The sequence below is a fragment of the Vidua chalybeata genome, chromosome 23, assembly GCF_026979565.1.
Source record: "Vidua chalybeata isolate OUT-0048 chromosome 23, bVidCha1 merged haplotype, whole genome shotgun sequence".
NCBI lineage: Eukaryota > Metazoa > Chordata > Aves > Passeriformes > Viduidae > Vidua > Vidua chalybeata.
This window is the reverse complement of record NC_071552.1, coordinates 976,831-998,715: the sequence shown is the minus strand read 5'-3', so window position 1 is coordinate 998,715 and position 21,885 is coordinate 976,831. Positions and strand designations below refer to the sequence as shown.

Here is a 21,885-nt window from a genome sequence, read left to right as displayed (position 1 = left end):
GGTTTTCAGCTTTCTTCTCTCTGCCTCTGCATTTGCTACCCTGTCCAGATACTTAAAAGGATAATGGTAACAAAGCCACAGTAAACTTAAGTGGTCTTGGGAACTGCCAGAAATTACCTTGGCAAGACAAAACATGAGAGAGCCCAGAGACAAGGGGAGATGTGAGAGGTAAGTACAGCTGGATACCCAGCTACAACAAAAAAAAACAGAGTGACAACCACCACCATCATACAAAACAGGTTCATGTTGATATAATTTATACAAAAACAGATACAGCTGCTATCCCGGGTTTTAACAGGAAAAAGGAGCATGTTTCAAACCAAGTTATTGTTAATAAAAACTGGCATTTCCCTGCACCATTAATGCATGCTTCTCCCAAAACACAGAATGGACTCAGTGATATGGCTTCGGCCACAGCAACCACAACTGTGGGGTCCCTTCTAAAACCCCTGACTGGAAGGACTGCCACGTGTCCTCTGAGTATCCAGTAAACTAAAAGCAAAATCCCTACAGGAAGGGGTTTGTGCAATCCAACAGCAGATGGGATACCCGTGTTTGGATCCCTCCTTTCCTAGGAAGGCATAAGGCTATTGAGTAATTACAAAAATTCTAGAAAAAACAGCAAGGAAAAATAAAATACAGACATTCTTCAGAGTTTTAAAATGATGTTCATCAAAAATAGATGTCTATTTGCATGTAAACATCCCCGTGCCAGGCTCACGGCGTGTGCCAGCACACTGCACCCAGGGAGCAGAGCAGGGGGGCTCCCCCCACTGCCCACCCTACCCACCCCAGGGGCTCTCACAGCACGGGGGGTGTGGGGCACCAGCTTCACAGCCTGCCCCCAGCAGCTGTCTCAGGAGAATGGCTTTGAAGATGGTTTCTCACAGATGGGCTCCCTTGAAGTGCAGCGTCCTCGTCAGCCAGAACGGGCGAGTGGCTCGGCAGCTTTTTAAAGCATGAAATATTTAGAGTCAGCTCGGAGGAAATACTGACAAAGACAACCAAACAGCACATTCCCATGAAAGCCTGGCTCCTCCCCGCTGGGCAGAGTGAAACCCCTCCCAGTCCCAAGCATCCCAGCGGGCTGGGATACCCTCTGGACGTGGCCTTTCCAGAGGAACCTCACAGCACCTGGTGAGCAAAGCCATGAGCCACTGAGTCCCAGCTGAGGTCCAGGAGCTGCTCATCCCAACTCCTCAGCCACCCTCCAGCCTTCCCAGCCCCCTGCTCTCCCAGGATCCCTGCAGAGCTGCTGCAGGAGCAGCCAGACTGCGCTCCAGGATTTATGGCAGGGGCTCCCCAGCCCCGTGCATGGAAAGAGGTCCCAGCTGCTGAGCCAGGCTCTGGATCCCTCTCCCCAGGGCGTGGAGGACACAGGTGGGGCTGTCCCAGCCCCCACAGGACTCCTCAGCCGTGCCTGCACAGACCCTCCCCATGTCCTGCCATCAGCCCTGCTCCCGCTGCCATCACAGGGGACAGAGCTGCAGCAGCTGCTTTGCTGCACAGCTCTGGCCAGCCGGGCCTGAGAGGAGCAGGGAGGGCCCGTCCAGATCTACCACTCTTGGCTCAATTCCTATTGCTTCCACCCCAAACAAGCAGAACATTCCCCAGGAGCCAGAACGTGCCATTCCCTGAATTTACCCCCAGACTCCGCAGCCTCTCCGCTGCTCCCACGTGCCAGAGGCCACCTGACACAGCCCACCCGCCCCAAGCATTTGCTGGGCAACAGGGCAGGCTCATTTCCTGCCACATTTCCTCCAGCAGAGCCTCAGCAGGATTCACATCCTCCCCCTTGACCAGTTAGTCAAAGTCCTCTGTGATTCACAGCTCTGCCTTGCCATCGCTGGAATACTAATGAGGGAAATGTTGATTTATTGAAGCCCTGATATGTCACCGCTGGATTAAACAGTCTATAAAGTATATTTGGACACATTACAGGATTAGAAGAACCCGCCTGGGAAGTTCTCTTCCTCCTTCCTCCACTCTCTTGCAAAAATACCCAGTTTCAAGGACGTGCCACACAGACACAGTGGAGGTGCCAGGGTGGGCATCCCCAAAACCCAGCCCATCATGGGGAGACTGCACAGCCCCCCCCCCCCCCTCCCTGCAGGGAAAAACCCCACCTTTCAGTACTGGTACACCTTGATCTCTCTGTTTTCATCCAGTCCCAGCTGCAGGAGGCTGGGGCTGCTGCCTGGGGGTTTCTGTGCCAGTGGGGAGAGAGGTCTGACAGCTGGGTGAAGGAAAAGCCTGGCTCACGGCAGGAACCAGCACAGACAGGACAGGTACCAGGTACTGAGCCAGCCCAGGGCACACAGGCTGTATTTAGCCTGCTGCATCCCAGCCAAGTGGAATTAGAGGGGGATTAGGGAATTCAGAGGCACACCACGCTCAGGGCAGCTCAGAGCCCGCGGGGATTGGCTGCTAATATCAGTGTACACTGAGGAGACACCCACAGCCCCCAGCACAAGGCTGGTACCACAGCCTGCTCACAGCACAGAGAGGTCTTGTTCCCTGGATCCAGCCCCACGCTACAAGATTCCTCAAAACAGATCTGGAGAGAGCTCTGGGGGGAGCCCAGCCCTCCCTGCCCCACCAGGGCCCAGTCCACACATCTCCAGGTGCCCTCACCTCCTCCCAGGCTGCTCAGCAGGCCTGCCCGTGCCAGGGCTCCATCCACCAAGGGCACCAGAAGCAGCCCTGCAAAGCCAGACCCCCCTTCTTGCCCACCCCATCCTCCCCTCTGCACTGTTTGGTCCATATTTTTAAATCCTCACACTCCCTGCTCAAAGTGCTCCTCTACAGCTGAGCAGCATCACCAAAGAGCATCACAGCACAGGGAAAGGAAGGGAAACTCCCTCAGACAAGTACAGCTCAGAGAGCAGCACACAGATCACTCCTGCTCCATCTGCTAAACACCTCTGCAGAACCAGGCACTGCAACAGAGGCCAAGGCCTCGAAATTGCTGCTCAATTCTTCATTTCACACCCCTCCTGCCACCCTCCTCCTACCTTCTGCAGGAAGCAGGAAGGCAATTAAAGACCAGACCCAGGTAAAAGATACACTTTGGAATCCTTCTTGAAGCCTTTCAGCCATTTCTTGTTGCTCTCAATCATCCCCTCAATATTCCTTGTCTCTGGCTCACTGAACTTGGAATGCTGGAAGAGCCTGATTTGTTCACTGTGGCAGAGAGAGAGAGAGAGAGAGAGAGGGTAAATGGGGAAAAAAAAGATGTCTGAAAAGAAAATATCCCAGAGATGAGAAAGTGATGGGCTGCTGAAGAAAAAAACCACCTCCTCTAATACAAACATACTGATAGTTCACCTTTTCTCCTTAATTAGTAGTTCATAGCAATTATCAAATTGCAATCGACTTGTTACGTGAGCAGTGACCTAACAGCCTCTGCAGAGGAACAAAGCAGCACAGTGGAAATGTCAAGGAGGAAGGCCCTTACCCTGCAGGGACATAGCCCAGCTTGCTGTCCAGAGGCACAGGACTCCCACCGAGCGACGGGAACCCACCTGCAAAACAGACATCAAACACAGAGCCCACACAATCCACAAACCCAGCTGTGCTTGCTCTCCTGCACCACGGCCACGCCGTCCCTACAAGGACACCAAGGAAACAGGTGGAGATCCCTAGGTGAGCCAGTGGAGAGGCCTGGCTCCTCTTTTGCTGCTTCCTTGGGTATTCAAGAGCAGGAAGACAGGCTCAGCCACATGCTGCATTCTGGAGTGAGCTTCTCATCCCTTATCCCCTTAGCACCCTTCCTACCAGCAGCACCAGTGCACCCACCCTCCCCAGCACTCCCCAGGGAGCCTGAGACAAAATCAGAAGTTGCAGGCAGCAAAGCAGGTGGAACAAGGCCAGGAGACTCACCTGGGAAATACCTGTGCCATTTCTCTGTCAGCATGTTGTCCACTGACTGCCCTGAGATGGAATAATTAGAGCTGGGCCTGCTGCTCCGGGCCCACTGGTCCAGGGGGGACACCCTGGGGGGGTTCCCCAGGGAGCTGCCCCCCCCCAGGCCTGCCAAGGAGGGATAGGTGGGAAGGGGGATGCCCTCACGGGCTGTGGAGGTGAGGAGAGGGGGCTGGTGCTGGCTCAGGGAGTCCAGGAACCCCAGGACCCCGTTCAGCTCGCTGGTGATGCTCTGCACGGAGTCCCTCAGGTGCTGGATCCTGTCCTGCTGGAGGGCAGGCCAGAAATCCATTCTCAAGTCAGCTGAAGGAAGAAAGGGGAAGAAAGGGATCACGGGCAAGCCCTGACAAGAGCAGCCTGTGTGCAAGCAACCCAACCCTCCTGCCTGCCTGCCCTTCTTCCCCCAGCACAACTCCAGGCAACCAAAGCCCAAGAGAAAGCACGAGCAGCAGAGAGGGAATGGCAGCAGCTTCTCCTGCCACCATGTGAGGAAGGGGAAGCCCAGACTCCTGCAGAAGAGCAGTACAGATCTGCAGGATCAGAGGGAAATCAGAGAGATTTTACAATCCACAGAGGTTTAAAAGGCAGGTTCACTCACAGATCTCATCCCTCTTATCTGCCACTACAGGCAGGAAACAAGTTTTTGCAATCAGGTGTGGTACACAGAGCAGTCCCAGACCTGCCTTGGACACAGCTGAGCACAACTGAGACCAGGGACATCAGAGAGGTGAGAGGGAAAGGCAGAACAGGCCTAGAGCCTCACATGCTGGGCACTTACATCTCAACTGGCCCAGATTCACACTGGACGTGCTGCTTGTGTCCTCAGAGGTGCTCAGATCAAACGTCACCACCTTCTTGCACGCTGAACTCTTCAGTGTATCCTCATCTGAGAGCTGGTCAGGAGGAGGAAAACAATGCCAGTAAAACCTGCTGTATCATCCCTGGAACATAAAAGCTACTGGAAATCTGCCTACAGCTTGTCTACAGAGCTGGACTGCAGTCAGGCTCAGGTCAAGTGAAGGCAAACTTGTCTCCAGCCCCTGACAGCAAAGTCTGAATGTCCAGAGACTGCTTTGGCTCTCAGAGTGCAAGAGGCCAAACCCAGCAGCCACGTGAACCAGCCCTTCCAGCAGGAGTCAGCGTGGTTTGTGCTGTGAATAACCTCACAGCTCTTGCAGGGCTGGGATCTCTGTGCCAAGGGCAAGAGTTTGACCATCAAAGGTCTGGTTCTCTTGCATCTGCTGCTGCCCTGCCGGAGGCCACGTGGTCCCAGGCAGAGCCAAAGATTCCAAGGTTTGCCTTGGTCAGGAGAGCAGGCTCCATCCCAGCTCACATGAGGTGACCTGCCCTTGTTTCCTCCAGGCTCAACCCAAGCAGCTTTTCCAAGCTGCCTTCTGCAGCCACACACTCAGCAGAAAAGTGGTTCCAAAATCCAGCTCTGCTGCAAACACCAGGAGAGTTTACCTCCTCCAGCAGCGAGGACTCCAGCTGGCTGAGCTTCTCCTCCTTCTTCTTCAGCAGCACCTGTCCTTTCTGCATGGCCGACTTCATCTTGTCCAACTCCTTTGCCTCCTGCCATGCCAAGGAGAGAAATTAAACAGGAATGACAGGAAATCATCCCTGTCAGCAGCTGGGGTGACTGTCATCACCTCATTCTGCTCAGCACAGGAAGTGCTGCTGCACTGAAATCGCTCCCAAGTCCTCGAGAGTGTGGGAAGGGATGTGAGCAGTGAGCACACGGCTCAAAGCAGGGTCAGCCCAAGGAAAAGGAGCTTTCACTTCCAAACCCCCATCCAGGAGGGTCAGCGAGCCCACGCCAAGGGGGTCACCGAGCCCACGCCAAGGGGGTCACCGAGCCCACGCCAAGGGGGTCACCGAGCCCACACCAGGAGGGTCACTGAGCCCATGCCAAGGGGGTCACCGAGCCCACGCCAGGGGGGTCACCGAGCCCACGCCAAGGGGGTCACTGTGCCCATGCCAAGGGGGTCACTGAGCCCACACCAGGAGGGTCACTGAGCCCACACCAGGAGGGTCACCGAGCCCACACCGGGGGGGTCACTGAGCCCACACCAGGGGGTCACCGAGCCCACACCAGGAGGGTCACCGAGCCCACACCAGGAGGGTCACCGAGCCCACACCGGGGGGGTCACTGAGCCCACACCAGGGGGTCACCGAGCCCACACCAGGGGGGTCACTGAGCCCACACCAGGAGGGTCACTGAGCCCACACCAGGAGGGTCACTGAGCCCACGCCAAGGGGGTCACCGAGCCCACGCCAAGGGGGTCACTGAGCCCACACCAGGAGGGTCACCGAGCCCACGCCAGGGGGTCACCGAGCCCACACCAGGAGGGTCACTGAGCCCACACCAGGAGGGTCACCGAGCCCACGCCAAGGGGGTCACCGAGCCCACACCAGGAGGGTCACTGAGCCCACGCCGGCGTGACCACGGCAGCTGCAGCGCCAGGGGTCGGTGCCAGGGCTGCGGGCAGTCTGTGCCACCCAACACCCAGCGCCCAGGGCTCACCTCCTCCAGGTTCTGGCGCACGCCCTGCAGGAGCTGGGAGCTGTGGGGGTCCTGCACGGCCTCCTGGGCCCTGCGCAGGTCCTGGCCCCACTGCAGCCTGGCAGCCCTGAGCGCCGAGCGCCGCCGGCGCAGGGAGCGGCTCTGGCGCAGCAGCAACTCCCTGGCGCTGCGCAGGGACTGCCCCTCTGCCGAGATGTAGCTCTGCACTCTGCGGGAACAGGCAGGGCTGTGCTGGCTCCCCGTGCTGCTGCACACCTCACACAGCACCCCCAAAAACGGGGGCTCAGCGCTCGCTGTGCGAACCCAAAGCTGGGCTTGGAAAAGCAGAGCAGGGAGCTCTCCTGGCGCAGGGATACTCACCCATCGAGCTGGAGGTCGCTCTCCTCGGGGCTCTGGGAGGCTGGGGGAGGCTCTCTGGACGAGAGCTGAGAACAAAAACTGAGTGTTTATGGGGGATACAGAAGCCCAGGGCCCCCTAAGAATCCAATGAGGACCAAAAGCTTGGAATGACATCACCAGGGCACTGCCCAGATCCAAGCACAGCACCAGGGCTGGTCTTGATGTGACTTCTGAAGGTAACAGACGTTTCTACCCCGACACAAGCCCTGCTTTTGATTTGAGTACCCCACACTCCACTCCAGCCACTAATAACAGACAGACACCTGCAAATACTACTGAACACACCAGCAAAGAGAAATCCATCTCTGCATCTCAAATGATTTCACACAGAAGGAACAAATGCTGGGCTTTTCAAGGGAGTTTCAGCCTCAGATCTCACAAGGCAAACACCTTCACAGGCTGCTTTACTCACAGCTTGAGGAGTTTCTCTCAGGTCTTCAACGCAGAGCTCGGCTTTGTTTCTTGGAGATTCCACACTTTCTTCTGCCTCCAGTTCTTTCAGAGCCTCCTGCTTGCTCCTGATTGCTTCCTCCAGCTCTCTGCCACAGGAAAAAGCAACAGCAGAGGCACTTGATTAGCCTGCAGTGGTGTCCAGAGTGAGTTCCAGATTACAGCAGGGAAAGGGCCACATGTGTGCAAGACAACAGCAGGGCTGGGCAGGGAAACTGCTTCCCACCCTTCCTGGGCAGCTCAGCCCCCTCAGGAAAACCTCTTTGCATTTCAGCACCCCTCTCACCACACCTCGTTAACCTCCCAAGGCAGGAGTGGAGGAGACAAAGGAACCTGACATGCAGAGGTGAAGGAGCAAATTGAAATTCACACCCTGAGTTAATGAAAAATCTGGAACCAGCCCCCAGCAACTCTGTGCCCCCAGTGGGCACCTCAGGATTCTGAAGCAACATGGCCCAAAACACAGAGCTCAGAGGTCGGGGAGAGGCCCAGCTTAGGTCAGAGAGGTTTGTCAGGGGCACAGGGCAGATTTTTTTGGTATCAGAGGAAATTTCTCACACACACCCGATGCGTTTCTGCAGCCTCTGGCTCCGGCTCTGCAGCAAGTCCACCTGGGCCTCCAGCTCAGCCTTCTGGTCCTGCAGCTCCTCCAGGGTCTTGCGCAGCTGCCGGATGGACTCCAGCAGGCTGGAGTGCTCCTTCCTGCTCTCCTCCAGGCGCAGCTGAGAGGCTAGAGCAGCTTCCTAGAAGAAAACCAGAAAATCCCTCACGGTCATTTGGCCAAGAGCAAAACAAGGGGCACACAGCTCACGGGGCCCCAGGGCTGCACACCCACACACCAATCCTGGGAGAACAGGACTGGCTCTTCTCTCTGAGGAGCTCAGAATTCAGCCACCACCCAGCACTTTGTTTCCCTAAAGCCCCAGCCCCGAGGTGCTGCCCTGGGCCCCAGAGCAGCACAGCCCCTCTCCAGCCCCAGGGCTCCGTACGTCTCTTTCGAGCTGCATCCGGGCGTCCTCATCCAGCAGCAGCTGCCTCCTCCTTTGCAGGGACTCCTCCTGTGACAGGGGACAGGCGGGGCAGTGTCAGAGCCAGGACACTGCTGATGCTGGGCAGCACCTCAGGCCTGAGTCTCAAGACCATTCCAAAACAAGGAGTGTTGTCAGGTTTGCTTCGTGACCCCTCGGACTGTCCCCCAAAGCACTGAGCAAACCCAGAGCTCGGACTTTCCCAGCACCAGGAATGCTTAGCCCTGCTCTGACTGGTGACAGAGTTTTACCTGTAAGTGGGATGGCAGCAGAAGCCCTGGCTGAGCTTTCCTGAGCAGCTCCCCGTGAGGAAGCAGCCAAAGGACTGGCACAGATTCGGGAAGCTCTGTGAGCCCAACCTGGCTCACCTGAGGCTCACCTGGCTCAGGAGCTGCTCTGATCTGGCTTGGATGTTTTTCATGCGGATCTCAAGCTCCTTCTCTGAATCCTGGAGCTTTCTTTCCTGCACAGGGAGCTGAGTTAAAGAGAAAGGCACGAGCTCCTCCCTCACCAGGAAAACACAAGCTGGGCAGCGTGACCTGCCACTCGTGTCCGCGCAGGGCGGCAGGGGGGACGAGGTGGGGAGCCCCCAGGCCATCCCTCAGGAGGTCCCAAGGGCCAGAGGCAGAGCCTGCTGCTCACCTTCTCCCTGTGCCTCTGCTGCAGGGCCGTCAGCCGCCCCTCCAGCTCTGCCTGCAGCCCCTTCACGTCGGCGTCGTGGAGCTGCCGCAGCCGCGCGGCCTCGCTGCGCAGCCCCTGCAGCAGCTCCGACCTCTGCCTGCGCTCCTGCCGGGCCAGGGCACAGGGAAACACCTCTGTGAGGCACAGGGCTCTCCAGCAGCGCAGCACGGGCACGCTGCACCCACTGCAAGTGCAGCCCCCACCCGCAGCACCTCCTCCTCGTGCTGCTGCTGGATCCGCGCCAGGGCCTCCCGGTGCTCCTCTCTCATCCTCTCCGTTCTCCTCTCGTGCTCCTTCTCCACTTCGCGCCGTTTGTCGCTCATCAGCTCGCTGAGCTGCAGGGGTGGCAGGGAAAGAGCTTTCCCTGAATTGCAGCACTGCACCTCCCAAAAATCAGCCTCCCACCCGAGCCCAAGCCCAGAGCGGGATCAGGGATTGCGTGCTGGGGAGCACAAAGCCTTTACCCCAGTGAGGACAGATGCTGGGGGATGTCCTGCTCCCTGAGGCAGGGGATGTGGGCACCCAGTGCTCACCCCACATCTGAGAGTGTCAAGAACCTTCAGCACAAAACCAACACTCACCTCACGCTCATATTCCTTCACTTTAAGGGCTTTTTCCTGCACTTTCTGATCTGCTCTCTGCAGCTCCTCACGTAGCTGGGCCTCCTGGCTGCTCTGTGCCTCTGCCAGCTGGGCTTGCAGGCTGGAAATGACCTGTCAGGAAAGCCACCCACAGAGACTCGTCAGCCTTTTCACAGGATCCATTCCATGCCCTCGACAGGGCACGGCACAGCCTCACCACCCCCTGCCTGGAGCACGGCCAAACACTGAGCCAGACCAGAGCCACAGCTAGGGAGGGGGAAAAAAATAATGCCACCCTCCTTGGCCACCTTTGGTGACAGCATGAGGCAAAAAATAAAAACCAACAATTTACATCCTAAGGACACCATCCTCACCTCCCGGTGCTTCCCCTCTGCTGCAGACTTCAGCTGCTGGAGTTCACTGGCAAACTGTTCTTCCAGCTCCTCTGCTGCCTGCAGAAACACGAGCAAAACAGTCTGCTGGGAAACCCCTGTGTGGGGACAAGGTGCATTTGCAATTAAATTCTATCCAAAAGCATCAAAAGCACAGCAGTGACCCCCCCTCCAAACGGGATCACTGCAAGGAGCCTTTAGTCTCTCTGTGCTTTCCCTCCCGGGGATCTCGATGAATCCCAGCCATGCTGTGCTGCAGGGACTGGAAACTGCCCCACTGAAGGTTCCCCGGGTCCCTGCAGGACTGAAGCAGCAGCCAAAGAGGTGTTGGGAGCTGATAAAGTGGCTCAGTTTAGTCCTGATCTGATAACAGGGCTCGGTTTAGCTCCGGAGAGCGCACAGTGATCCTTATCTTGATGCAGAGTGGCCACTGAAGTAATTGTTAGTTACTCACCATTGTAATTATCCATTATTATTGTCAGTTAATCACCATTGTAATAGTGACTGGGGGAGCTCTCCTGCCCACCTCCCCGTGCCTCCAACAGACTGGCACTGCCCTTGGTGCCCTAAGTGAGCTGTCACTAAAGCACCGCAGGTGTGAGTTAATCCCCACACTTGGCACTGCCCTGCCAGCCAGGCCAGCAGGAACAGCTCCAGGCTGGCCCTGCCTGGCAATAAAGATCTCACCTTCTTCTTCTCCCTGTCTAACCTGTCCCTGAGCTCGTTCAGGAACTCTTCCTTCTCCTCTTCCAGCTTGCTCATCTCCTTCTGCCGGGCTTCCTCCGCTGCCAGCTTCATTTCCTCCAAGGCAAGCTGCTGCTTCCTCTGCAGGCTCTCCTTCTCCACCAGCTGCTGGGATTCCCACTCTTCCCTGAGCTGCTGCAGCGTGGCCTCCTGCTCTGCCCTGGTAGGTTTGGAACAGAGCACAGAAATGGGGATCCAGCACTGGGCAGTCGGGCTCGGAGCTGCTGCCACGGCAGGGAGGCTCAGGAGCTCCCTCTGAGCAGCTGCTGGGGATGTGCCCGACCCTTCCCTCCCAAACCAGCACTGCACACCCCCAGGAATGGCAGCAGAACCTCTCACCTCATCCTCTCCTCCTCTGCCTCGATCTCTGCGGCGATTTGGGCTCGCAGCTTTTCGAGTCTCTTGGCTTTTTCCTCTCTGAGAAGCAACTCTTCCTCTTCCCGCTCAGATTTTGCTAAATCTTCTTCTGGAGCGCTGAGACAGAAAATGAAAAGGAAGAAAATAGGTTCAGGAGGCTTCAATATCTCCCAGCCCCTCTCCAAGGGCTTCAGCTCAGCTGGGGATCTCACTGGCTGTGGTGACACATTCATTTTCCCCCCACACCTGCAGGACCTGCTGCTGGCACGGGAGATGCAGCCCCAGCATCAAACCTGAGCTGTAGGGGCTTAAAACTTGCTATATCATCATAGCTTTCACTTCTTTTGGGGTTTTTTGTTCTTTTTTTTGCAGGTAAGTGAAATCCACTCTCATTAAATGGATGCAGGCTCCCAGGCAGGATGCATTAGCACATCTGGAAGCTCCATATTTCCATATTATATCTTTTGCTACACTTTTTTTTTTTTTTCCCTTCAGGTGCCATTTCTGCATCTTCCTTCCCACCCAGACTGCATCCCATGATGTCTCATGTCAAGATGCTGTTTCTGGCTGCTCAGAACATAGGCATCAAGTCCAGCAAGATAATACAGAAGCCTCAAGAGAAAAACTCCCCCAGAGAAAGGGCACAGCTCCCAGTGCTGTTCCACCCCTGCACTGCTCTCAGATCCTGCTTTCCCACAGCCATCCCTGCTCTATTGCTAGAAGCCTTGCTTGGAAGGTCCTCTGTTAAACATCCCCTGTCAGAACTCCAGACAGCTCCTCTGGGGTAACCTCATCTTCTCTAATGCTCCCATTTCCAGTCCTGTTGCCACCATTGAGCCCAGGATTTGGAGAGCTGCCAGGCAGGAGAGCTCCAAGCACTGAGCTGGAAACTCCTCCCAGGTTAACCATAACCCACAGCCCTGTGTGTGTGTGGGGGATCTCAGCTCACCCTGCAGGATGCTCTCCTGCCACTCCTGCCAGGGTGGCAGAGCCCTTTCCTGAGCTCCACTGGGTTTGCAGATCCTCACACACAGAACTGTCTGTGCCAAAGCCTGTCCTTCCTCCTCCTCCTCCTCCCTGAGAGCCCTGATGTTGCTCCTTCCCCCAGCTCTGCAAAGCAGCACCACTTCCCAGGTGGTGGCTACAGCAGCACGAGTCTGTGGCCAGCAGCAAGGAAATCCCACCTTGGAAAGGCTTGCAGGAGATGGGTAAGAAAGGAAAGTACCTGAGGAGCTTTTCTTTGTGCTGATGAAGCTTTTCAGCTTCCTCCTCCTCCTTCTGCCTCATCTCCTCCTGGAATTGCTGGATTTTCTCCTCCTTTGCTTGAAATAAATGTATTTCCTCTTGCTCCAGCTTTGTCTCCACCTCCTTGACTATTTCCTCCAGGGTTTCATCCTCAGGCTGGTTCAAGGATTGCTCGATTTCCTTCTCAGGTTGCCTACCAAAGACAAAAAGCTCCTTTGGCAAAAGGGTGACATAAACATAAAAGGAGCAGCAACCTCCTCCACAGAGCATCAACTCCAAACCAAAAATCTCAGAGCTGCCTACTCCAAAAGCCTCACTGCTGACCTCAGGTGGATCCTGAGGATCACTGGTGGATCCTCTTGGTGACTCCCAGAGAATCTCCAGCTGATAAACTGAACCCAGCCCCAGCTGCACTCCAGGCCTAAATAACTCCAATTTTGGCCCACCAGAGCTCACCTTGTGAGGTCAATAAAATCTCACTTGATGAAAAGCCCTGGCCAGGCTGCCAGGCACAGGAGCAGATGCCATCAGTACCTGCTCCCAGCCCAGGTATTTTTCTGCAATTGCAACCTAAAGTGTGCTGGGAATTTGCCAGCTCCAGGCAAGAGAAAGCCCTCAGCACTCCAAAAATTCAAACCCAATCTGGTTCTAATTAAGTTTTTTTTTCAGACAGACAGCAGCAAAATTATAAGGTCTGAGAGAAGTTAAAGGGAAAGGAAGGGAAAATTGAGATTAGTCTAGGAAGAAAGATTTTTGTTCTTTGTTAGTGAAGGCTGAAGCAGGAAGGTCTCACCATGCTGTGAGACTGGCAGTGCAAGGCAGAGGGACTTCTGCCAGGAATCAGGGAAATAACAGCCCCAGTTCTTCAGCCTCGAGTCAGGAGAGAAAAGGTCATTTCTGCAGCCATTGGCAAAAAGGGCAAGACAGAGGAAAGTGGTGGGGTTCTGGAACAATCCCCCTTCACTGGTGCCCCCCTTACACCACCTGCAGCAGGTGTCCTTTATCAGGCTGCTCTGCAGAGCAATTCAGCCACTTCCACCTGGTTATCAGTTGCTCCTTTTGCCCCAGTTTCTGCTCAAAAGGAAACCCGGGCAGCACACACACATTTACACAGCACCACAGTTCCAGGAGAACAGAGATTCCTTCCCCATCACCCTGTCCCCAGAGACACGCTGCCTCATTTTTCCAGCTGCATCTGCTGATGTGCCACTTGACACGGAATGCAGAGTCAGCACACTCACAGTGAGCTGCTCTGCCTCGGGGAGCTGCAGGTAGGAATCCACCAGCACCACCCCTGGAGCACACAGCACAGCGGCTTGGGCAGGAGCTCAGCTCTGACCCCGTTGTTTCAACGCCACCCACGTGCCCAGTGGCTGTAGAACGGGGTGAATTGATGGGGTTTTGCCCTTGCCCCCAGCTCAGCATCCCTCAGCAGGTGCTGTGTGGAAGTTTCTCGGGGAGGGAGAACGCTGGCAGCGACACCGGCACGGGGAAGGCGTTCCCAAAGACAAAGCAAACAGCTCCCCCTCATCCCAGGGAGTGCTGAGCCACAGCCCCCCGAGGGCTGAGTGCTGCCCTGGCCCTGCCCAGCACAGGCTGCTCACTTGGCACTCTGGCAGGGAACAGCTGCTGGCAGGGGCACACGGAGCTGCCGGAGCACCGCCGTGCCCACGAACCGCAGCTCCCGCCTCACACGCCAGCTCCGGCCACCACGGGGGGACAAAGGGACAAAAGCTGCCACAGTCACACCACCAGGGACTGACAGGAAGCCCTTACACGTTCTGTGGGGCAGGAAGCTCCTCGGGATCCACCAGGCTATCCAGGGCTCCCTCCTCCGGCTCCGCAGCCTCCGCCCCACGGGGATTTTCTAACCCCAGAGGCTCCACGGGTGCCTCACAAGCACTGAGATCCCTCTCACTTGGCAGCACAAAAGAGGGGACAGAAGATCAGATTAGCTCAGGTCAGAGTGAAGTGGCTGCTGCAGGTGGACAAGGACGTGCAGGTGACACAGGTGGGCACCAAGCCATGCCTGCCAACAGGACCTGCCTGGCCAACACGGGGCTGCCAGCGCCACAGGGAAGCTCCACACCATTCCCAGCACCTCATGTCGGACTAACAGGCAGCTGAGGATATCATGGACATCAGCCTCAGGCTGCTGGATCCCTTCCCTGGGTTATCCCACTCCTTGCAGGCCCTTGGAGAACGTCCCCAAGGTGCCCAGCCCTGTCAGCCATACTCACACTGCTGTCCAAATTACAGATGGAAGTGTTGGCAGGCATGCTTGTATCTACAGTCCTACTTCATCTCAGAAGCACAGAGAGGAGAGACAAGGCAAGCACGAGCAGCTTCACAGGCAGAGAGAAAGAGAGGATGCTCAGCTGGGAAGCAGGAACCAAGTGATAAGGAGACAATTCCTGCGGGCAGAACACGTTTTTGGAGACCCTCACACGAACAGCTCCTCCAAGAGCAAGGCTGCAAATCCCACAGAGCCAGTCATTTAGATGGACTGCAGTTTCTGCTCACGGATTTTCCTGGCATGGGCAGCAGCTCCTTGGCTCCCAGTGCCCTGGAGAACGTGTAACTCTGCGTGGAGGCCGAGAGCTTTGACACGACTCCTCTGTAAATGCCAGCCTGGGGCTCTCCAAGGAGGAGCTCGAGGGAGCACAGAGCTCACTGCTCAGAACAGCATTCCAACTGTTCCAAACAAATCCCCACAAAGAGGCTGAAAACAGCTCCCCTGGACAGCCCAGTCCTTGTGGTAACTGGGGTCTGGAAGCCAGCATTCCTCCTGGGATAACAGTGGGTGATCTGTCCATATCCCAGCACAGAAAACAGCTTAATGCTCACACCCAGGCAAGGCCACCTCTGTGGAAGGAAGAGAACTGTTCCCATCACAGCTGGACTCACCTGGCACCAGGAACAGAGCCTGAGAGCCTTTAGCTACAGGCTCAGCCCAGCAGGACCAGTAAGGCTGTCATCAGGCAATGGCCAGTGGCCACATCTGCCCTGTTTAACAGCCCAGGGCCCAGCAGACGGCATTTCCAGGCTCAGACCATCCTGGCAAGAGCAGTGGGAGCTGTGAGGGAGGCAGAGACCAGAGCCACAGCTGGGGCAGCCCCAGGGAAAGGACAGGCTGGCACTTGCACTGCCCACCCAGCCAGAAGCTGAAGCTGCAGAGACAGGGCGAAGGAGGAGGCAGGAGAAGCGAGAGGTTCAGTGGGAAAGCCCCCGAGAGAGGCTGCAGCACCTGGGGGAGCTGCACCAGGCACACCTGGGCAGGCTGCAGTGAGCACAGCAGGGAGGGCGAGGCAGGAAAGGCAGCAGGAGCTGGAGCTGCCCACGCCTCCCTTGTGCCTCTGTTTGTACCATACCTCTCAGCAGCTTCTGTTCTTTCCCTTTGCTCTTCCTCTACACTGGCTTTGCTTTGGTCTTTTTCCTCTGCTCCCAGCTCCTGGGCCTGCAGGTAAAAGCAAACAGGGTGGAGTTTGTGGCTCCCTCACCATCAAAGACCTCAAAGGAGTTCTGCTGAAGGTCCTTGGAATCAGCTGGGCCACGTGGCACCCACAGGCTGTTCCAGAAGGTTGGACGTGCCAGGCTCCTCTCCTGAGGGTATCCAAGGGTCTCCAACCATCCCAGGAATCCTTCCAGAAGCAGGAAGGGGGGCCTGGGAGCTCAGCTTTCTCAGGATAAAAGATGAACTCCCTGCCAGCACTAAGAACTTGGGACACGGGTTTGACCTTTCTTTCCTGAAGGTCATTTTACAATCCCAAGTCCCAGTGAACTCCCTGGAAAGCATAGGAGAGACATCTCCTAAAAGAGAAGTGTCACACACACCAAGTGCTGTGGCAATGAAGCAAAGGCTTCATTTGGTCTGGGACCAAAATCCACATCAGGACTCAGCCCTGCCTCCCATCCAGGTTCTAGGGCAGGGTGTGATGGGCTGCACAGAGCCACCAGTCCAGGGATTCCTGACTCCAGGGCACATCAGCAATCCAGCCCCCTTGGCAGCACACCGAGCACTCCGTTGGCTCATTTATGGCACAGTAAACACCAGAAATATGAATAGAAAATATGTGAATGTGAAAGAGTCAGGTGCTCCTTGCCCCTCCTGCCAGCTCCCAGATCCCTCTGTCCTTGCAGCAGGGACAACCTGAGGAGGGGAAGGACTTCCCTCCTCACCTGTCAGCCCCACGGGAAGCAGGGAGGGGCCCATTCATAAATTTTTGGGGACGCCAGCAGGTGAGCTCAGCCCCTGCCACGCAGGGCCGTGCGTGGAGCGGGGCCAGGACAAGGCGGAATTAACGCCGCAGTAATTAATGCAAATGCTCAGCAGAGCAAACGGCAGAAGGATTCCCTGCAAGTGCTGTCACCTCCCATCACATCAGCCTGGGCAGAGCCCCCAGCCCCGGCCCCCCCCTGCCCCTCTAAGTGATGACTCCAATTCCCCAGAACCGAGGAGCTCAGCAAATGTTTCCCCGCTCCAAATGGGCTCTGTCGCCGCAGCCGGGAAGGAGCCAGACAAATGGGGACAAAGATCACCCTGGAAAGAGGGTGACTGCTCTCAGGGTAACTCCTCTGAGCCCCTGCACGGGGGTCCTGCTGCCACCAGGGCAGCCCTGCCGAGGAACCACGGGCTGCAGGAACCTCTGGACACGTTGGGAAGGTGAACACAGCCCCCAGCTGCAGGGAACGAGGGCAGACTTTCAGCCTTGGCTGTGGAATTATCAGATCCTTGCCCCTCCTGCTGCCCCAGCAGCCCCTGCAGCTCGGTTTTCTGCCCAGCTGCATCCCCGGAGGACACTTCACATGCTCAAGACACAGAACCAGCTGTGTGAACACGGGGATGACAGATAACGGGCCACCTCCTCCCTCTGCACATCCCACATCCCAAGGGACCCTCTCACATCAGCTCAGATCGTGCTGCAAGGTGCCAGCACTGAGCACTTGGGACAGCTTTGCCTTTTTCCTGAGGCACTGCCCAGGCTCCTCAGGGAATGGTCACAGCCCCAAGGCTGCCAGGGCACTCTCACAGGGCACAGGGTGGGATTTTGGGGTGTCTGTGTGGGGCCAGGAGTTAGACTTTGATGGTGTTTGTGGGTTCCTTCCAGCTCGGGACATTCTGTGGTTCCACAGTTCTGCATCGGGAATGGGAATGGGAAAGGAAAAGAAAGGGAAAGGGAAAAGGGAAAAGGGAAAAGGGAAAAGGGAAAAGGCCTCCCCCCCTCTCCCAGGACCAGCAGGACACATCCCACAGAGCCTCTGCAGCCACCACAGCTCCTGCCAAAACACACCAACAAAACCCCTCCAATTCTGTGCTCACAGAGCTGCCAGAGGCGTCTTTTATTTTCTTTTTTGAACAACAGAATATTTTGCCAATGCATTCAAAGCAAGGCAAGCTCCTCACATGGAAGAAGGCACATTCCTACAACCCCGAGCCGTTCCAGCCCAGCCTCTGTGCACAGACACAAAAGAGCAGCTGCAGTTCTGCAGGGAGCACCATTTCACACCCACCTCTCCCCAAACAGGGCTGTAATAAACCCAAACGTGGCTGCTCCAAGCAGCATTTGCATGCACAGTGCCTGCGCCGCGGGGAGGGAGAGGGGGAGCACAGCAGGCATATGTTTTGTTTTCCCTTCACATCTGATTATGCTCATTATTAGGCACAAGAGGACAGGTGTATTCTCCAGACACAACCTTGCAGACAGGATTGCTCCTCTCTGCTGGACAGGTGGGGAGTTTGCCACTCAGGGTCTCTCCTCCAGAGCAGCTGATGCGCTCACAATCAGGGCAAGGCTGAGTAACCCCAGCTGGATCCTGGGCCCTGCCTCCAACCACGGAGATGGAGTGGGAGGGCTCCAGAGGAACGTGGGGCTGAGCAAACCAACTCAGAACCATGCTGAGAAGACAAGGATAAACCAGAGATGCACAGCAATCTCCAGGCAGAGCTGCCTGACCAGTGCTGCACGCCAGGCTGACACAGACGTGTGCACACCACGTACACTCCATGTGTCACAGACTCACTGAAAGGAGCCCCTTTCCCCCCCTACATTAAAGCAGGCAAGGCAACCAGATGCTTAAAAATAAGCTTCCCTCTACCAAAATCTGTCAGAGGGAGTTAACCTCCTTTTCTTCCCATTGATTCTACCGTGTTCTGCCACACAAATCCTTCCCATCTGCTTAAGAGAAAGAAAGGGACAAATACACTCACAAAAGAAGAAAGGAAAATAGATTCTGCTTCCTCCATTCCCCAGGAAAGCCATTTATTGGCTCTCCTATTGGGGCAGGGAGAGCACCCAGGGCAGCCTGCCTGTGTACACCCCTCCAGCCACCTCTGCTCAGGGTTTATGTTCTTTGTGTAGCCACCTGCAGCTCCTCTCTGCAGAAAAAAACAATGCACTGGTGGCACTGCTGCGACCCCTGACACTTCACACACCAACCCCTGTTCACCCCTTCACTGACAGCATCCCCCCTCAGGATTCCAGCTGCCTGTTCACAGAGTACCCCTGACCCCCACACAGCACTGACCTTGCACTCGGGGCTGTCCAAGTCAGGAGACACAGTCCCCAGGCCCAGAAGCTCCTTGGAGAGCTGGCTCTTCAAGCCCTAAAAGAGAAACCAGGATTGGTCTCTGATGAGCAAGCAGAGATCCTGAGACCAGCATCCCAGCACAGCTCAGAGCCCCGCTCAGCACCCTGCTGACAGCAGCTCAGCAGCATTTCCCTTCCCTGTGGCACCAAGGGACACCAGAGCCACCCAGGGCGGGCACTGCCACGCTCCCAGTGCACCCTCCAAGCCACCAGCGAGGGTGGCACAAGGAACAGCCAAAGGGGGCACATCTTCCCAGCCTCCGGTGCTCCCCTTTGTGATGCTGCTGCACATTTCCAGGGATTTCTGTCCTCACAGCCAGCCCCCACAGGTTATCCACCCCTGGAGACAATCCCTGCTCCTGCAGCCTCGGGGGCCCTGGCAGAGCCCCTGGCCAGCACAGGTTTGTATAAAGCAGGAAATAATGACATTCTCAGCCATTTGCTGGCCACGCTGCCTCTGCTCCCACTGGCAGATGGCAATGGCAGCTTCCTGTGGAGATGAAGAGATGCTGATGGGCATCTCCCCCCAGCCCAGGGCTGCTCTGCTGCAGGGACCCTCCAGAGTGGGGTCTCCAGCCACGCACACCCCCCTCAGCAAAAGCTGCTGAGCCCCTAAAGCACAATTCTTACACTGCTTATTCTTTTCCTTTTTGCAATTAGCCAAGTAAGCTCTCAGCTCTACGTGACCTACTTTTCCAGGGATATTGCCTCACCCACAGCCCCTGCCTGCGAGGTGCAGGGTGGCACTGCTGGCCCGTGCCACACACAGCTGTGAGAGGTGGGCACTGCACCATCCCAAGGGGAGCTGAAGCCAAACCCAGGGAAAAAGGAGCTTTTGGTGACTCACCACAGGCTGAACCACCTCATGGTCAGAGCACTTGGAGACTGGCAAGTCCTGCTCGCAGCCGCTGCCCCCGGATGCCTTTGAAAGCTGAGAGGGAAAACCCATTACAGCCTGCACATGTCCTACCCCTGCAGCTTCACCTGGGCACTGCCAGCACGGCAGCTGCTGCTGGCAGCACAAGTCTGGCCTCTCCCAGGGAAGAAAAGGTGACTGAACACCTTGGGGAAGACACCAAGGATGTGTGAGCCACGGGACAAGCACAAAACACCAGAAGGGCAGGAGGTGGGGCTGGGGAGGGCAAAGTGCTCTTCAAACATCCCTGATAAAAGGCACTTGCTTCCTCTCCATCTGCACGGATCTCTGCAGCTCTCAGAGCTCCCAGCCCACCTCACAGCACAGCACTGGAGCCATAAAAGCACTTTAAAATTCCACTTTGCTGTGCCTAAGTGCAGCGAGGGCTCCTGCATTCCCAGCTGCAGGAACTGCTCGATGGGAACACCCCGTGGCCCTGCTGACTTCAGCAGCACAACTCAGGTGCACAAAGCACACAGGTGAGCTTGGGAAAGCAACACCCGCAGCTCTTCGGGGCAGAGCGAGTTTTCCAGGCTCGGTTTTGTAGTTTATCATTTCTTACAGACATTACGCATCAGTGAACTTGAGAAATCATCAAAATCAGCAGGAAGGCAGCCAGACTGGAGAGAGATCGTTCATCAGATCCCGTGTTCTGGCTCGGATCCTGCTCTGGAGCGTGAACACGAGCGGACAGCGCGTGTCTGGCAGCCCAGCTGCAGGGCCAGGCAGTGTGTGACACAGCCCGAGCCCCTGCTCCTGCAGCGTGGCCAGTTCTCCTCCCAGACTGGGAGGGCTGGAAGGCTCTGTGCTCCCAGCTCCAGCACCAGCCCTGAGGCTCCGTCCTGCCCCGCTCCGAGCTCGCACCTCGCGCGGAGCCGCGAACGCGGCGCCAGGCAGCTCTGAGCAAGCTGAGAGAAACAACAGAAGGAGAGGAACAAAGCAGCACGGACAGCTGGGCTCGGCGTGAGCTTCATTATCAACCCCGCTCGCCCAGCACAGACGGCAGCACTGAAGCTGGGACTGCTCCTCCTCCCAGACTCAAAACACGCAGAGCAGCCCAGGGCTTTGCCTGTCGGTGGCTTTGGGCAGCACTTGGTGTGTGCAGGAGGGAATGACTGCCCAGCTCAGTCCTGAAGATGCCCATCTGGGACTTCAGAGCACTCCTGCCCTCCAGGAATGACTGCCCTGCTGACCAGGAAAGCGTTTGGACTGGCTTCACAGAAAACCAGAGAGTGCTCCAAGAGCTTTCCTGAGCCAGGGCCTGACGAGACGGTGGGAACAGCCAACACCAAAACCACAAAGGCAGGTCTCTTACTTTGCCATCATCCAGCCTGTCCTCTGATATTGAATCAGCTGCTGCTTCTTCCCTCTCTTCGTCCAGTCCCTTTTCTCCACAGGACAGGGTGGCAGCAGTGGCAGCCGGGCTGGCCAGCTGATCTGCCCCAGCCCCTTCCGTGGCCGGAGGGGCGGCTCGGGGCCGCCCGGCAGAGCTGGGCATGTCCGGCCCTGCTGCGCTCCTTTCCCCCCCAGACTGAGGCAGCTCCTCAGCTGCAGAGGCGTCTCCTTCCACCTCAGCATCTTCTTTGTGCACTGCTTCACTCCCAGCAGGTTCCTGGGCAGACAGGCTGCTGTCAGCATCTCCGGAGAGGAGCTGAACCGGAGACGGAGGGCACGCGGCACCAGAGTCCAGGGAAGACTCTGCCACTTCTTCAGGATGTCTCGATTTTAAAGATTCCTTCTAGGCAGCAAGTCAAATACAATTATAGACCCAATAATCTCTCTGGGGGATGCAGGAGTCAGGAACAGCACAGGCTCTCCTACAGCAAGCAGCAAAACCACAAATCTTTGGGTGACTTCAAGACCTGTTTGACTTCTTTTCACACAGTCCCGTTCCAAGGCCAGGGACTCCACTGACATAATCTCATTCATTTCTTGGGCTTTGACTTTTTTTGATCTGTTGCTTTTTTTTATTCACAGGGCCTCAGTGCATAAGAGAGGCTGTGCAAGGCCACCAGCCCCTGCGAGCACCCCACGTGCCCCACTGCAGGCCCACTTAT

The 21,885-nt window shown here is 56.5% G+C and overlaps 1 protein-coding gene across 5 annotated transcripts in view; it reads right to left on the bottom strand.

The window, feature by feature from the left end:
* Window positions 1–226: 226 nt before the first annotated feature.
* CEP164 (centrosomal protein 164) overlaps window positions 227–21,885 on the bottom strand; it is a 29,942-nt gene continuing 8,283 nt past the window's right edge. For 2 of the 5 annotated variants that reach the window (XM_053963415.1, XM_053963417.1), the window contains exons 9-33: window positions 21,144–21,566; window positions 19,760–19,843; window positions 18,851–18,928; window positions 15,697–15,782; window positions 14,102–14,242; window positions 12,306–12,518; window positions 11,063–11,197; window positions 10,667–10,883; window positions 9,962–10,039; window positions 9,588–9,719; window positions 9,219–9,341; window positions 8,968–9,111; window positions 8,705–8,788; window positions 8,287–8,355; window positions 7,862–8,040; window positions 7,260–7,386; window positions 6,809–6,873; window positions 6,449–6,656; window positions 5,389–5,496; window positions 4,703–4,817; window positions 3,883–4,227; window positions 3,458–3,524; window positions 3,067–3,183; window positions 2,127–2,229; window positions 227–948 (exon numbers count right to left, since the gene is read on the bottom strand). In XM_053963415.1, the coding sequence (XP_053819390.1) occupies window positions 2,130–2,229; window positions 3,067–3,183; window positions 3,458–3,524; window positions 3,883–4,227; window positions 4,703–4,817; window positions 5,389–5,496; window positions 6,449–6,656; window positions 6,809–6,873; window positions 7,260–7,386; window positions 7,862–8,040; window positions 8,287–8,355; window positions 8,705–8,788; window positions 8,968–9,111; window positions 9,219–9,341; window positions 9,588–9,719; window positions 9,962–10,039; window positions 10,667–10,883; window positions 11,063–11,197; window positions 12,306–12,518; window positions 14,102–14,242; window positions 15,697–15,782; window positions 18,851–18,928; window positions 19,760–19,843; window positions 21,144–21,566 (3,438 nt within the window). In that variant the 3' untranslated portion in view covers window positions 227–948; window positions 2,127–2,129. The remainder of the gene's footprint in view (window positions 949–2,126; window positions 2,230–3,066; window positions 3,184–3,457; window positions 3,525–3,882; window positions 4,228–4,702; window positions 4,818–5,388; window positions 5,497–6,448; window positions 6,657–6,808; window positions 6,874–7,259; window positions 7,387–7,861; window positions 8,041–8,286; window positions 8,356–8,704; window positions 8,789–8,967; window positions 9,112–9,218; window positions 9,342–9,587; window positions 9,720–9,961; window positions 10,040–10,666; window positions 10,884–11,062; window positions 11,198–12,305; window positions 12,519–14,101; window positions 14,243–15,696; window positions 15,783–18,850; window positions 18,929–19,759; window positions 19,844–21,143; window positions 21,567–21,885) is intronic. The other 3 variants (XM_053963416.1, XM_053963419.1, XM_053963420.1) reach the window with 3 other exon arrangements.